The sequence below is a fragment of the Loa loa genome (assembly GCF_000183805.2).
Source record: "Loa loa unplaced genomic scaffold supercont3.433, whole genome shotgun sequence".
In the NCBI taxonomy this organism is placed as follows: Eukaryota; Metazoa; Nematoda; class Chromadorea; order Rhabditida; family Onchocercidae; genus Loa; species Loa loa.
This window is the reverse complement of record NW_018108613.1, coordinates 34,949-49,553: the sequence shown is the minus strand read 5'-3', so window position 1 is coordinate 49,553 and position 14,605 is coordinate 34,949. Positions and strand designations below refer to the sequence as shown.

Genomic DNA, 14,605 nt, shown 5'->3' with positions numbered 1-14,605 from the left:
ATAATAATAATAATAATAATAATAATAATAATAATATAAATAGAATAATGAATCTCCAAACATTCTATTACTTGAAATATTTTATAGATATACTAGTAATTTTCAATTTTAAAGTTAATGTTTTGTTTGATATGGTTCAACCAATCATATTTTCATTAGCGTATTATAGCAAATATTTTCACAAATAATTTTATCCTTCGGATGAATCTCATTTCATTTAACCTTTTCCTAATTTATTGATGGCTTGATATAAAATGATTTCTGACCTTGTTGCCTTTTAAATCTATTTTTTCTCGCTTTTTTTTAAAAAAAAATTTCCTTATTATAACACTGAGAGACTGTGCAAATTTGCAAGAAATATGTGTCGAAAAATTGAGAAACATGTATATTTATAGATTGCGGTACTAAACAATTTCTGATGATTGTAGTTATGAAATATGAACTGAGACAATAAATTCGAAAATTACTAAAGGAGAATCTGTAAATATTTGCTAATTTTTGACAAAAAATTGAACCGATATGTATGAACAATTTAAATTTATTTGGAGCTTAGAACAAACAATAGCAGCGCAATAATTTATTTATAAAAGAAATACATTTTAGTTACGGAAGGATTATAGCAGCCATGTTACCGTATCAATTCGGAATGTGAATGAGGATTGAAAACAGGTTTCATTGATTGTAAACCTGATGATTGCTATATTAAAATAAACGTAAGCAAGATTTGAATGCATTATGAAAATTAACAAGGGGAAGCAAAATCACTTGCTTTTCCAAATTAAAAATGATTAAGTTAAATTTAAAAAAATAATTTCGTAGTTTACAAAAGGAAAATGGGAATGATATTGTAGCTTGAACAGGATGAAAACCTTATTTGCTACGAAACCATAAGATTAACAACTTAAGTATTTTTTGTTAAGTACTAAAAACAAAAGCACTTTTTTTTCGACCTGATCTTTTTACTTTTTCAACTGCTTTCTTATTTGTCAAAAAAATGCAAAATATTTAGAAATCAGAATAAAGCAATTAACTCATTAGTTAATTTCCAAAAAGAAAACGAAAGAATATAATTTATCGAAAATATTGTGGACAAAGATCTTCCGAAGAGGAAATTACTCAGTTGTAGCAGACGAATTTTTTTTCCAAAGATGGTGATAATTTGCTTAGATATGCTGGAACTATTTAATTTTAATTATTTAATTTTGTTTTTTAAACAAGCAATTGACGACTATGAATTTATTTTTATTTTGCAAGAGCAAAAAAAAAGTTTATGTTTTACTTGGAATGAAATAAAATCAAACTCAATTCAAAATGTCGGCTGCAAATAGAATAGGGACTTCCTGTTGGAAAACCAAAGAAAGTCATTCAATTCAAAAATGAAATTTTTGTAAGAAATGGAAAACAATTCCAATTGATTTTTAATATGGACAATTGTAAAATAGTCATTCCTAAGGTATTCTGCTCTCAGCAATTAACTAAAACTTCTTTTTTTTCCAGAAAATCATGAAAGTTGAATTTTTTTCGATGTGGTAAATAGCGGAGAAGTTGAGGGAGAAGGAAAAAAAATTTTTATGATTAAATAAAACTGATTGTTATATTTGTTTTACCTTTGTTAATTGAGTACAAATTGCATGTTATCTCATTTGCTTCGAGCAAGAGAAGTTGGAATAAAACGAAAGTAAAATTGAAGTAATTAAGTCATTATTTTATTAATCACTTCCATACATATGAATTCTTTAAATGCAATTGTTCTAGCAGTAAATAACAGAAAGTTGTTAGTAAAATAGCATTTAGGAAATATTTGAAGTTTCTGTGTAGTGCACTTTCAAATGAATAAGTAGCTGCGAAATTTTGAGTTAAATGCAGAAAGCTTAAAAAAAATTTGGCAAAACTATTACTGCGAAGTATGCTCAGCAAATCGACGATACACCGAAAATTGCAACGATCAATAGAGCCGACATTGATCAACAAAAAGGTTCAATTCTACATCACGAGAACGTTAGATCAGATATCGAATAACTAATGCTGCAAAAGTATAACGAATCGGATCACGAAATTTCGTTTTTCCAGTCATGCTCATCCAATCTTTCGTTATCCAAATATTACTTCTTCAAGCATTTCGACAATTTTTTGCTGGAAAAAACCTCTCCTAACTAGCAAGATGCAAAAAGTGCCTTCCAGGAATAAGTCGAAGTTTAAGCTACGGATTTTACCTTTCAAGAATAAATTGATTTCTTATTGGCTAAGTGTTAGTGATTGTCATGATTCTCATCTTGATGAATAAAAACATACTTAATCCAACTATAATGATTTGAAATTCACGATCCGAAAGTCCAATTATTTTTGCATCAAACAAAAATTTACCGCAAATGTTTTTTATTTTTCATATTTCCACTTTTTCTTTCTCATTATTGCAGAATGACACAGCTTAGAATCAACGTGTCATCTTTGCATTCATACTGTTTGTCAAATGATGTTCAGAACCTTTTGGGTTGATGATTGGAGAGATCATACAAGCATTATAATTTAAAAGTATTCAATATAAACTAAAAATCGAACAGTTCTATTTTTTATTTGACTGCAAGAGATGAGCCAATCATTCAAAACAAACCATTTGTGATGATACGAAAATTACATTTCCCTTAAAATTAGATCCTAGGATTTTATGAATGTGAACAAATGAATCAATGAGTCGAAACTTTTAGCTCAGACGGTCTTGTACTAATTGGTGATGATGTTGGTGGCGAGGTGTTTTAGACTTGTTTTAGTGATCTGATTTTGTATCGCAATTAAAAACGAAAATTTGAACTTGGTAAACTACAGGATTTATTTCTATGCACCCTCTCATTTGAATAAATTGTAGATTGCAACTATGAAAAACAGAATTGTATGTTTTGTGAATTCAATCTGTTATGAACTAATTGTCTTTCATGAATTATCTTTACTGTTAAAAGTCTGTCCTAACGATCCATTAATGCCAACGGATTCATCAACCCTTGGACAGCATTCAAAGCACATACTCGTGCATCGTTGTCAAGCGATGTGCAACACCATATATTGATAATGAATGACTAAAAAAAAAAAACACTTAACATTGCTTGCAGATATGGTCCAAAGCAGTTCAGATTTTCACTTTGCAAAAATTGATGTAGTGAAAAAGTGATCGTTATGCAACGAATTTTTAAGAATCTCTTTTTCTAGATTAGAGAAATTTGAATATTTCCAACCTCACTCTTCTCACTTCAACAATTTCAACTTCGGTTACAGTGTAAGCCATAGCTTATAATAATGAAAGAATAAATGAGAATACATATTTTACGGGCTTTTCTTGAAATAAAGTAAACCTGTTAAAAAGATGAATAAAAATTTAATTTATTCAATCCTACCAATTTTGATTTTGAAATAAAAGAGAAAAAAAATATTCGAAAACTTTTTTTTCCTTCTGTAAAAAAATTTAAGATGTACAAAGATCATATAATTCGTTTCATAAATGATTAAAATGACAGCATAAAATATCTCGAAATTACCAATTTTAATTCGTCTAATTTTATTTTCATTACAATTCGTATACCGTAAAAAAGAAACGAAGTATAAGAACTAATGTTCGAACGTTACGTATCCTGTTGAGCGAGTAGCTTACTCCGTGTACTACCAAACAGGTTAATAAGGCAGTACTAATTACTAAACTGCTTCAATTTTCCATCAAATGATAGGATAAATTTTTCTTATTACTTAATTTTTTGACTTTTGGCTTTTGCGTTTGTACATTGCAAATCCGGTCTTTCATTTTTTTTTCTTTTTTTTATCCGGTCTTATTTAACCATTCTCAAAATGATATTTTTTGCTATCTGCAGAATCTGCACGAATTTTGGACCGTGAATAACGAACTTTAGATTTATGATCTTCTTTAAAGGGTGTACGCCATCGAAAGCGATGTATCATCGTTTTGTATCATTTAACGCCTAAGTATTACGCATCGGTTCACTCCATACGCTTCGGGCAATTTAAACCAATTTGAGAATTATTTTCTAACGATGTGATTCAAGAAACAGGTGGCTATTTCTTCCGGCTGTGACATAACGAAGTTACTGAAATGCAACTATCACGATGGAACTTGACAGATTAAACTCATTGAAATTGAAGGCAGAACTTTCCTAATTAGGAACTTTTCAAATCATTTCTCGACACTTCCTGTAAGTTAAACAGGAATCGGTGATGTTGATGATGCTGCAACGATAAGGTGTGAAGAGTGGAAAATTTTGACAAAATTATTCTCAATGTATTCAGTTCCAAATATGGAATATCTCAGAATACAAAAATACATATACTAATGCATAAGTTACAATGTAAGCTTTGTTTTCTATTTAGACCTTTTTTTGTGGTCACCTTGAAAAAAAGGTTTTTTTTCCGCTGAAAGTTTTTCTTTTTTGCAAACAGTCGTTCTATGATACACTTTTTTTTCCTGTAGTCATCATGAAATAACCACAACTAAAATCATTTGTCCATCAGCTTGTTGCGTTATTTCTTATCCATACAATTCAATCGAACCCATACATTAAACATATTTAGTGTAGAGTGCATAACTGGTAAGAAGAAACCGGACTAAAGCCATAACAGAAGGCCGAAACACCCAAAATTCGTGACCAGGTGAGCGGAAACAATTCCGGAAACCGATGCCGGCATGTTTTTCATGATTGCGCGTCCCCTCGGCTACCGTACCCGATGCAATGTGTTGCAGCTTCATTGCCGGATAGTAACGAAATGACAGGATGAAATTAGGTGATGAAGGTGTATGTGTGGATGTGTGTGTTTACATGTTCAGATACATGTGCTTTATGTGCAGAAGTAAGTAGGAGTGTCATCTAATTAACCTTTTAGTGAAGGGTGTGCTTATTTACATAGTCATTTTGACCTATACTTTAACTGTACTTTCCATCGCTTTAATTATAGGAATGCCCACTACACTTCTCTATAACTTTATCCTCGTTAATATTCCTTTCTGGAAGATATAGATGGATTAAGGGATGTTCTGCATATGTTTCCTGAAGCCTCTTCAATAACATGGGAACATGGGAGGATTTTCTTTTTATTTGATGGTTAATTTTCATCGAACTACAAATTTCGTTCTGGTGTCAATGGCCTAAATAATTTGTACGAGTAGCCGGTGGTGCTGCATGAATTATTAGATGATTTCCTGAATTCATATATTCTGAAGTTTTTGATTCGATTTCTCCATTTATATTTTGTTTTACATAAATAAGCAATTTATGTGTAACTGTTAAACGGATACCATCTTAGATATCTTTAAGTTGGCTATGGCTTTTTAACCAAGTCGGTTACATCCATCTTTTTCGAAAATATAGGCGTTGTTGTCGGATATCATAATTTGATTCTCTTCATATCTTATTTAAATATTGCAGGTCGCGTTTACTTGCCTTGATGGACTCGGATAACGTACGATTAACAGACTCATCTACTAAGGTGTGGTATTTTTTCCGAATATATAAGACAAGCGGGTGGTCTTGTCACTTTAGAAAAGTATATCTTGCATTGAGCTGCAAATATCTGCTCACTTGCACAGTCAATCTTAAAAATTAAGCTATGAACAGTTTACTATGGGATATGAAAAATAGCTATGGACTTGCTCTTTCATCGATATACGCCCATAAAATAATCGAAATAATAATGTCAAATTAGAACCGATGGCGAGATTCAAGTGAAAACACTGATTTTTTTTTATCCGGAAAATATTAAGAAGAACCATTGAGAATGTTGAGCCGCAGAAAAAACTATTTTCCCGATCTCTTACATTCCTTCGTTTCTTTTTCCTCGCTTTTGCAATCCCTTTTCTATTTTTATTCCATGTAGTTGATCTCATGCAATCTATGATTTTCAGAAAAGTGAAAAAACCCCATCTGCAGGCACAAGTGCTCCGTCAAAAATGCGCATTTTGAATTCAAAAAGATCGAACCGTGTGCGAATCATGAGTAAGTGATCGTTTGATTCTAAGATATCTTTACACCATATTCTCTGCAGTGATTCTTAACGATTTAGTCGAAATATATTTGGGCAGAAATGGCTTTGTAAGTTATATTAAATAAGACTTGTTATATTAATTGGCTTGTCGGTCGGCTAGTTCAATAAAATTGGAAAATTTGCCAGTATTACAAATAAACTGAAACCTTTCCTATTATAGATGAACTGAAACCTTTCCTACCATTATTGCCGAATGTAGCTGATATGGAAATACAAGAACAAAAGCAGCTTTTTCAACAGCTTTATTCCGCTGGAATAGCTGCCTCGGCCTCGCTACATAAGGTTATTTTAAAAGTATTTCAGTTACTTTGTTTTGAAGTCGCGTTTGTTTTTGAATAACATGACTGGTATCGTCATAACCGTGATGATATGGTCACGATGGAAGTCTTTTTTTCGTTTTACCGATTGCCGTTGGATGTCACATCAAGTAATATGCAAGAGAACCAAAATGACCCTTCTGCAGATTTCTTCGGATGTGATATGTTGCACATGAAGCGGTTATGTTTAACTGTTGTCTATGCCTGAGAGGGGTGTGCTCGGGTATGCTTATAATAGCATATTTAAAATATGTGGCTGCATAAGATCAACATATAGGAATAGTTAATCGTTATGTTAGAATTGTAAACATAAGCAGGATGCCATGTCCGTTATTCCATTTGCGTTATCTATAACAGTCGATTGTGCGGTAGCTTATGGTTATATCGAATATTTCCCGTACTTATCCCATGGGAAATTTGGATCTGTTTTACTACTGCTTCTATTCCAGAACACTGACCGAATTCTTAACAGATTTGTTATTTGATCTTGAAGACTTTTTTTACACTTGTAAATCTAATTTTTGTTGGGAATAAAAGCAGTTTGATGGTCTGTACTTTTCGCTTTCCAGTGGCTTACAATGAGTGCTGCCCAACAGTTCCCTGGATTTTGTGCCAAATTTGGTGCTACAGCGTGTGTTGGTGGAATAAAGGAGGATTTGTGTATTGATAGTGCACAAGTTGAGAAAGCCTATGATATTGCAACGGCCCTTCAGAATACGCAGTTGCCTCCGAGTCAGCAAATTCCATTCACTTCAGAAGATGCGGAGGTTTTTATTACAGTTTTTCAGCTTATTTTACTGCTTTAGAAAACAGAGTAATTAATTCGAAATAAAATATAACTGGTATAATGGTATGATCAATCTCCTTACTTTCCATCCTCCCCCTTGATTCTCGTCCCCTCTTTTTTTCTTTCCATTATACATTTCTCAGGCGCTGAAAACCCTTTCTCGTTCGGGCATATTGGACGATGCTGTCGAGTCTTTGCGACAGTTCCCATCATTGGAAGAGGACTTACTTGGTCTAAAAGAAGATCTTGCAGCTGCGAGTCTTATCACGCCTGATGTTCGTTTTCTTGAATTTCCGAATATAGCTTCAAATTATGAAATATTTTGAGCTTTTTCTCTTCAGTATGCTAAATGTATTAGTGCACTGCATGACTAGCAGGTTTTTATTAACAAAAAATTATGGTGATATGTATTGACACTGGCCAAAAGTAGGACCTATTCGCGCTACAGTCAGGTATTACAAATTTTAGATTGCGGCTGCTGCTTTATCTGCCTTTGCTGCCGCTACGTTACGTCGGCCTCCTACACGAACAATAGAAAGTCTAATGGCAAGTTCTCAGGATCCTGTAACTACAAATGGAGGCCCCGATTCTACAGATGATGAGTCATTGGAGCTGAATCTCAGCGAGGATGAATCGGAAGATAATGGCGACATGTTATTAAACCTCGCTGTCTCTGCTGGGGTAACGATGCTTGTCACTTAATTCAAAGGAAAATCGCCATACCTCGGGCCAAACTTACTTCTGTAGTTACATGATATACATAACATTAATGTTGACCTGGTCAGCAGGTGGTTATAAATTTCTGGTTTTCTTTTTATGATAGCGGTATTTGGACGGTTTTTTAAATTGCATATCAAGTTATTTCTTTTTTGCAGTACTTAGATCTGACTAAAGAACTGGTTGAAATCCGAGGAAACCCGAATTACATTAGTACAAATAATGATCGTACACCGTTGATGGAAGCTTGTTGTGCAGGTATCTTTATCCTCATTGTTTGCCCTTCGGATGAGTTATATGGATAGGGATTACGCCTTGCAGTAGGAAGGTCTTATTCAAGGGATGTGATCAGTAACAGAGATTAGGGGAATGATCAACTCAATCAGTTTTGCGTTTCAGGACACAGTGATATCGTCAAACATTTGCTGGAACATGGTGCTGACATGAATGCTGTGAGTGCAACCAAAAATACTCCACTGATTTACGCATCAGCTGCTGGTAACGTAGAGGTAGGGATATTTCGTTTTAATCTGAAAAGTAAAAAGAGATCAGGTTTGATATCACTGGCTTTACAAAGACTACAATGATGATTTGACGAAATGAGAATTAATAGTCGTGATGTACATTGTGTTATGTATCGTCTGATATATATTATGACTTTTTATTTTAGTGTGCGAGCTTACTACTGGATTACGGTTGTGATATCACGATACGGAATGATAATGGACACTGCGCCCTCATGGAAGCAGCTAGTTCTGGTAAGAGCTTTTTTGATTTTTTTCACTCTTTATCATTGACACCCACAGTCATCTAATGAGAGAATGAATTGTAGATATGTGATAGATTTTGAAACCTTTGATTTTCGTAATCAACATGTACTTGCGTTACTATCAGAAATATACTTTACTGGATTTTTGCGGTATCTGTGTAACTTTAAATTTTTGAAAGTTTCCGAAAAGCGTGCGAATGTATAAACATTTTTAAGGTTATCTAGACGTTGTTTCCCTTCTTGTTCAGCATGGATTTCAAGTGTTGCCATGTAATCAGAGTGACTTGAAAGTTGGATTGGTAAGTGCAATATGGAACTCCTAAATGAAAACAATTAAAAGCGAAGAAACATACAGTTTGATAAGATACGTTAGTATGGAATTGTGATATGACTTTTTCTTTTTTGTTAAGTTGTCAACTAAGTGTCTTTTTTTGCTCCGATAGCAGCGTTGTACGGTTCATTGCGTTGCTTTTTTCGTGAATCGCCAGGATTTTCCGAGTCGTGACATCTACGTCTAATAATTTAGCATTTATTGAAAGTCCATGAAACAGAGCTTTACCAGTCATACAATTCAGGAATCGGCTTTGACCTTAGCAGCTTATAAAGGTCATTATGATGTAGTTCAGTACTTGCTGGAAAAAGGTGCCAACAAATATAAAGAAGAGTTACATACCGCTCTTATGGAAGCATCAATGGATGGTCACTATGAAGTGGCAAAGTTGCTATTAGATAATGGTGCTCCAGTAAATTTGGCATCGGACTCATTTGAGAGTCCGTTAACTTTAGCTGCTTGCGGCGGACATCCTGATTTGGTCAGTTATTAATATACTCCATTCAGAATTTTTTTTACAGTGGGATTTGTGGATTAATATGGCTTACATGTGATTTACCTCCTAAGCAACTTTCTAGTTTTTCTGTACTTCGGAGATTTAGGATCCAGTAGCAGTTAATTTCATTTCTGATGATCAGCCGAAGAATTCACTCCTTTTTATTACACATTTCCAGGTGCGACTCTTATTGGAAAGAGGTGCTATCGTGGAAGAAGTAAATGATGAGGGTTACACACCTCTGATGGAAGCAAGCCGAGAAGGGCATTTAGTATGTTTTAATGTATATTTCATACAGACTTAGCTGGATTTTGCATAGTTTTCATTTTTAGGAAGTTGTTAGGTTGTTGATCAAATTCGGTGCAAAAGTCAATATACAGACTGATGAAACTGGTGAAACTGCTTTGACACTGGCAGCTTGTGGTGGCTTCAAGTAATTACTTTTTTCAGTTATTCATTGACCGTAAAAACAAGTTTTCCGGACTTGTTTTTTCTTTTTGAATTTTCTTAGAGATGGATATCTGTTGATAGAAAACGTGGGCTTCCAGAGAACTGTATCAGCTTAAATCTTTGTAATATAATTAAAGTACGGGGCTACACTTTCTTAAATGTAGGGGAAATAGCATGTTTTGGTTTAAGTTATGCTTCATGCCTAATTTGTTTCACGAAAACGAAAAAAATTTAATTTATTACAGCAATTTATATGGGTAAATTTGTATGGGTAAATCAATAGACTGCTTTTCAGAGATGTTGCGGAATTGTTGGTGCGAAGTGGTGCGCGTCTGGATATCGGCGCTAATACACCGTTAATGGAAGCTGCTCAGGAGGGACATCTTGACACCGTTAGGTTCATCCTTAATGAAATGCGTTCACTTGGCTTGCCAGTAAGCTTTTGATCATAAATCTTTTGTTTAGAATTTTTGAAAAGTTTAATTTGAAACATACCTGTATATGTATGTGTATATATGTATACATATTTATTTACTTATTTATACATTTGTTTGTTTATTCATTTATGTATACTAATCCTATTCAAACATTCAATTAAGATCGATGCCACAACAACAGCAAACAGCAATACGGCGTTAACTTATGCTGCAGAAAACGGTCATTTGGATGTGTGTGCTGTATTAATCGAATTTGGTGCCAATATTGTAATATTTTAAATCCTTTCTAAACAACATTTTTAATTGTTAACCTTTCACAGTTTTCTTTATCCAATAACAGTATCTTCAGCAGAAACTGCTTTTAATATCTTACAGAAACTAGCTCTTCTGGACAGAAATTTGAGGTGAATAAACTTCATTTCTGGGAAGAACGACTTTTTGTTTTTTTGCCATATCACAGTCCATCCTTGTTCTAACAGTTTGGCTTTCCTGTTCACCATATTTTTCTTCTAATTACTGGGTTATCATGATTTTTCAGTGATTGTTTGAGCATGAAAATTTTGTTTTCAGTAACATTGATAGTATTTTATTCTAAAACTTTTATGATTCTATCTTTTCTGTTCAGGATCATCAAGCGGAAAATGGACGTACAGCCTTAATGAAAGCAGCAAAGAATGGGAATTACAGTGTGATCCAATTTCTCCTAATGCGAGGAGCAAAGGTTGAGTATGCATAGCACTAATTTTCTAAATAACACTAAATTTTTGTAGGTATGGACGACTTGGAGAAAATTTGATTTATGAGGATTTTTGCCTTGAGGGTTTTTTGAATTTTGAGCTGTTGACTTGGAATCTTAGAATTGTTTTGTTTATGTAAAAATATGTACTTTCAATTATACTACATATAACAACGCAGAATTTTGGATAAAAGTACATATGATTGCAGGTAAACGAGGTTTCCACAGACAATGATGCCAGTGCATTATTCCTAGCGTGTGCTCATGGTCATTGGGAAATTGTGCGATTATTGCTGGATCATGGAGCTGATCCGTCTCATGTGTTTAAAGTTGGTCTATGATGCAGATTCTGGGAGCAAAGAAATTTAATGAATTATTCGATTTATAGAGTTATCAGAAATTGATGAATAAATTTTTAGTCATTTATTTTAAAGGATGGTATGACTTGTATGATCGAAGCATCACGGAATGGACATACGCGCGTGGCAGAAACACTTTTGAATTGGCATGATGCGCCTGTTGTGACGCGCACACCTCTTCTGGGAAAACCACTTGCATTACAAAATAGTCGTTTGAAAAAGGTATTTATTTGAAGCGAGCAGATGTAAGGGTCGTAAAGAGTAGGCAATGGTAATTCACGTATTCTCGTATTCAGTATTGTATAATTTCTTTAATAGTTTTTTGAGTTCACATCACTTCTGTTCCAACTTTTTATTTTTGTGTTTTTCTTCTGGTCGCAATAACATTTTTACATTACTTTTGTCGACTCGAATTATTGTTCACGAAGAAGTTTGAGGTTGCACGACGAACAGTGAGTAAAAAGGCGACCGCTATCGTACAACCAAAAGTTGAATGTGCTGAGAAATCGTTGAACAACTTGGCAGTCGATCTAGATGAAAAGATAGGATGCTCAGATGGAACTACAATATCAACATCAACGACAGCAGTCACAACGGCAGGAATGCATCCGCAGTGTACGCATGATTCTCATCCCGTATCTGGAACACATAATGTTTCAACAAATGCAAGCATACCAGCTCATTTGCTTGCACATTATAATTATCAAAATGCGATAAATCCAGATGAATTGCGGGGTATGATTGCCGGGATGGCTGCTATGGCTGCACAGTCTAATGCGGTTTGTTTATGAATTTTTCTATGAATTAAGTAGATAAATTTGACGAAAAAATATATCGAAGTTGCTATAATATGGAACCATTTTTAAAACAGTCGTGAAAAATTGTTTTTATACAAAGTATGATCCCATCTTCAGCGAATGTGCCGCACGAAAACTACACAAACAGTTCTGGTAATAGGGAGCTGCGTTTTGAACTGTTTGTCGTTCCTAAAATTGGCAGTATTTTGAACATTGTTTTGGTTTTAAATTCTAAATTTTAAACATTTACCGTATTTCTTTTTATTACTTGAGTTTCCAGACAAGCGTCTCGCTGTTCATGTTTTATTATAATAAATTTGGTTCCTTTTTTTTTCAGCTCCCTAACGATCATTTATTCGCGCAGATAGCAGAAAAAGCATTACGTGGTACATTTGCAAATAATGAAATTACTGGTGGCTTAGCCGATAAAAAAATGCATCAGCAGTTCAGTGAATTACTGAAGCAACAATTTAGCATATTAGCAAATCGGCAGAAAGATGCATTGGCTGGTTTAGGGGGTGCAAACTCTCTACCAGATTCTGAAAATGGTCTGTTTCTTTATTTCTAGCTAGTAAAGTCGAAAATAATGTCGGCGTTTTACTGAATTCCACCGGTAGCCTGGCCACCGGATAGGTTTAAGGAAATGACTCTCGGCTTAGCATAGAGAGCTGTGTTAAATGGAAAGTCTGTTGTGCTGAATCAGTTCATATACTCGATTATTTTAATGAGACGATTGAGACATAATTTTGGAGTAGAAATGCGAGGGGCAGGAGACAAGGAAGTAGGAATCAAAAGACAAGAAAGTAGGAATCAAAACTTGTTAGGTAATATCAATTCAGATTAAAATTAAAATGTCGTTCGATAGAGAGGTGTCATTTGTTACCGTCTAGTTGCATCAGGGTTTGGGAAGAGGGATGTCATAACTATCAGGGTTTTGACGTTTTATAATTTTTGAGCTATCATCCGGCATTCATACTTTCTGCCTTGCAAGCTGGAATTACTAGTTTGTATAACAGAGTCATTTAAATTTATTTTGCTTAATTTGAATTTCGAACAGGTGGCAGTACATCATATAGTCCTTCGGTAACTCCATCTCCATCACCTCCAATGATTGCTTGTTGTGAAACTACTGCAGCACATGCAGCTGTGGCACATTCTCCCAATCCAGCTGCAGATACGAGGAGAAAGGACAGTACGTCAAATGTGAGTTTTGTGATTTTTTTTTTCGTAATGGCAAATACTGATTTAATGGATATATCGCTTCCTACTATTAGGTTGGTGCAAAATACTCTTTTTGAGTTTAAATTTTAAATTATAACTAGGTTTCGGCATACGTTTATTATTCGAAAGGAAAACCGTAACAGTCAGCACACTCTTGTCAACGCGAAGCAACTTTGTATATTTCTGTAGCTTAGAAATCCATACTTCAAGATTCGATGGACTCTTGGAAAGCATTTTCCCCGGAAAAACTTGTCAAGATGCTTGAAGAAATGGTATTCTGATGCCGAGAAGTTAGATGAGCATGACGGATAAGGCGAAACTTCGTAACCCAAATCACTACTTCTGAATGAATCATTGGTTATTTGATGTCTGTACTAGTGTTCTCGTGATGAAGAATTGAACCTTTCTGTTGATCAGTGCCGGCTAAAACCGTTGCAGTTCTCGGTGTATCATCGATTTGCTGAACATACTTCGCAGGTGTAATGGTTTTGTTGGGATTCAGAAAACCGCCATGGCAGTAAGACCAAGAAACAGTCACCATGACCTTTTTTGGCGCTAGTTCTGCTTGTGAAACGGTTTGGAGCTTCTTCTCCGTCCAACTGTTGAGATGTTCTCGTCGGTTATCATATAAAATCCATTTCCATTGTACGCTACAATTCGATAGAGAAATGGTTCGTTGTTTCCTAAAATTAGAGAATACGACATTTCAAAATGATGCCTTTCTTGATTCTCATTCACTTTATAGACACCTACCTGTTGAATTCTTTTCACCTCCAGTTTGGTTAAAATGCTGAACAGCTGTAGAGCGACGGATGTCAATTGTCGAGAAAGATATAGGTGTAAAAAAGTCATGATTATTCTCAGTCAGACACTGTCAACTGCCGATGACCAGTTAGTGCATGTATTAACTTCAAGGTTGCCATCTGCTTTACAGAACTTGAATTGTGATTTCATTGTTAGTTTCTGGGCTAAATCCTTTGTCGATATTGCGAGTCACAGACTCCTTTACTGTCCATATTGTTCTCAAATATATACATATATATATATATATATATATATATATATATATATATATATATATATATATATATATATATATATATATATATATATATATATATATATATATATATATATATATATATATATATA

The 14,605-nt window shown here is 34.2% G+C and overlaps 1 protein-coding gene across 1 annotated transcript in view; it reads left to right on the top strand.

Moving 5' to 3' along the window:
- Positions 1-5,439: 5,439 nt before the first annotated feature.
- Positions 5,440-14,605, top strand: part of LOAG_18665 (KH domain-containing protein) — a gene marked incomplete at its 5' end in the record, with an annotated part of 23,651 nt that continues 14,485 nt past the window's right edge. Inside the window, 21 exons of the mRNA XM_020451330.1 lie at positions 5,440-5,481; positions 5,897-5,987; positions 6,197-6,318; positions 6,923-7,120; positions 7,284-7,415; positions 7,609-7,821; positions 8,016-8,115; positions 8,257-8,366; positions 8,528-8,615; positions 8,843-8,925; positions 9,202-9,438; positions 9,632-9,724; positions 9,786-9,886; positions 10,199-10,337; positions 10,503-10,607; positions 10,966-11,061; positions 11,286-11,405; positions 11,511-11,657; positions 11,873-12,214; positions 12,570-12,780; positions 13,290-13,435. Of these exons, the coding sequence (XP_020304894.1) occupies positions 5,440-5,481; positions 5,897-5,987; positions 6,197-6,318; positions 6,923-7,120; positions 7,284-7,415; positions 7,609-7,821; positions 8,016-8,115; positions 8,257-8,366; positions 8,528-8,615; positions 8,843-8,925; positions 9,202-9,438; positions 9,632-9,724; positions 9,786-9,886; positions 10,199-10,337; positions 10,503-10,607; positions 10,966-11,061; positions 11,286-11,405; positions 11,511-11,657; positions 11,873-12,214; positions 12,570-12,780; positions 13,290-13,435 (2,916 nt within the window). The remainder of the gene's footprint in view (positions 5,482-5,896; positions 5,988-6,196; positions 6,319-6,922; positions 7,121-7,283; positions 7,416-7,608; positions 7,822-8,015; positions 8,116-8,256; positions 8,367-8,527; positions 8,616-8,842; positions 8,926-9,201; positions 9,439-9,631; positions 9,725-9,785; positions 9,887-10,198; positions 10,338-10,502; positions 10,608-10,965; positions 11,062-11,285; positions 11,406-11,510; positions 11,658-11,872; positions 12,215-12,569; positions 12,781-13,289; positions 13,436-14,605) is intronic.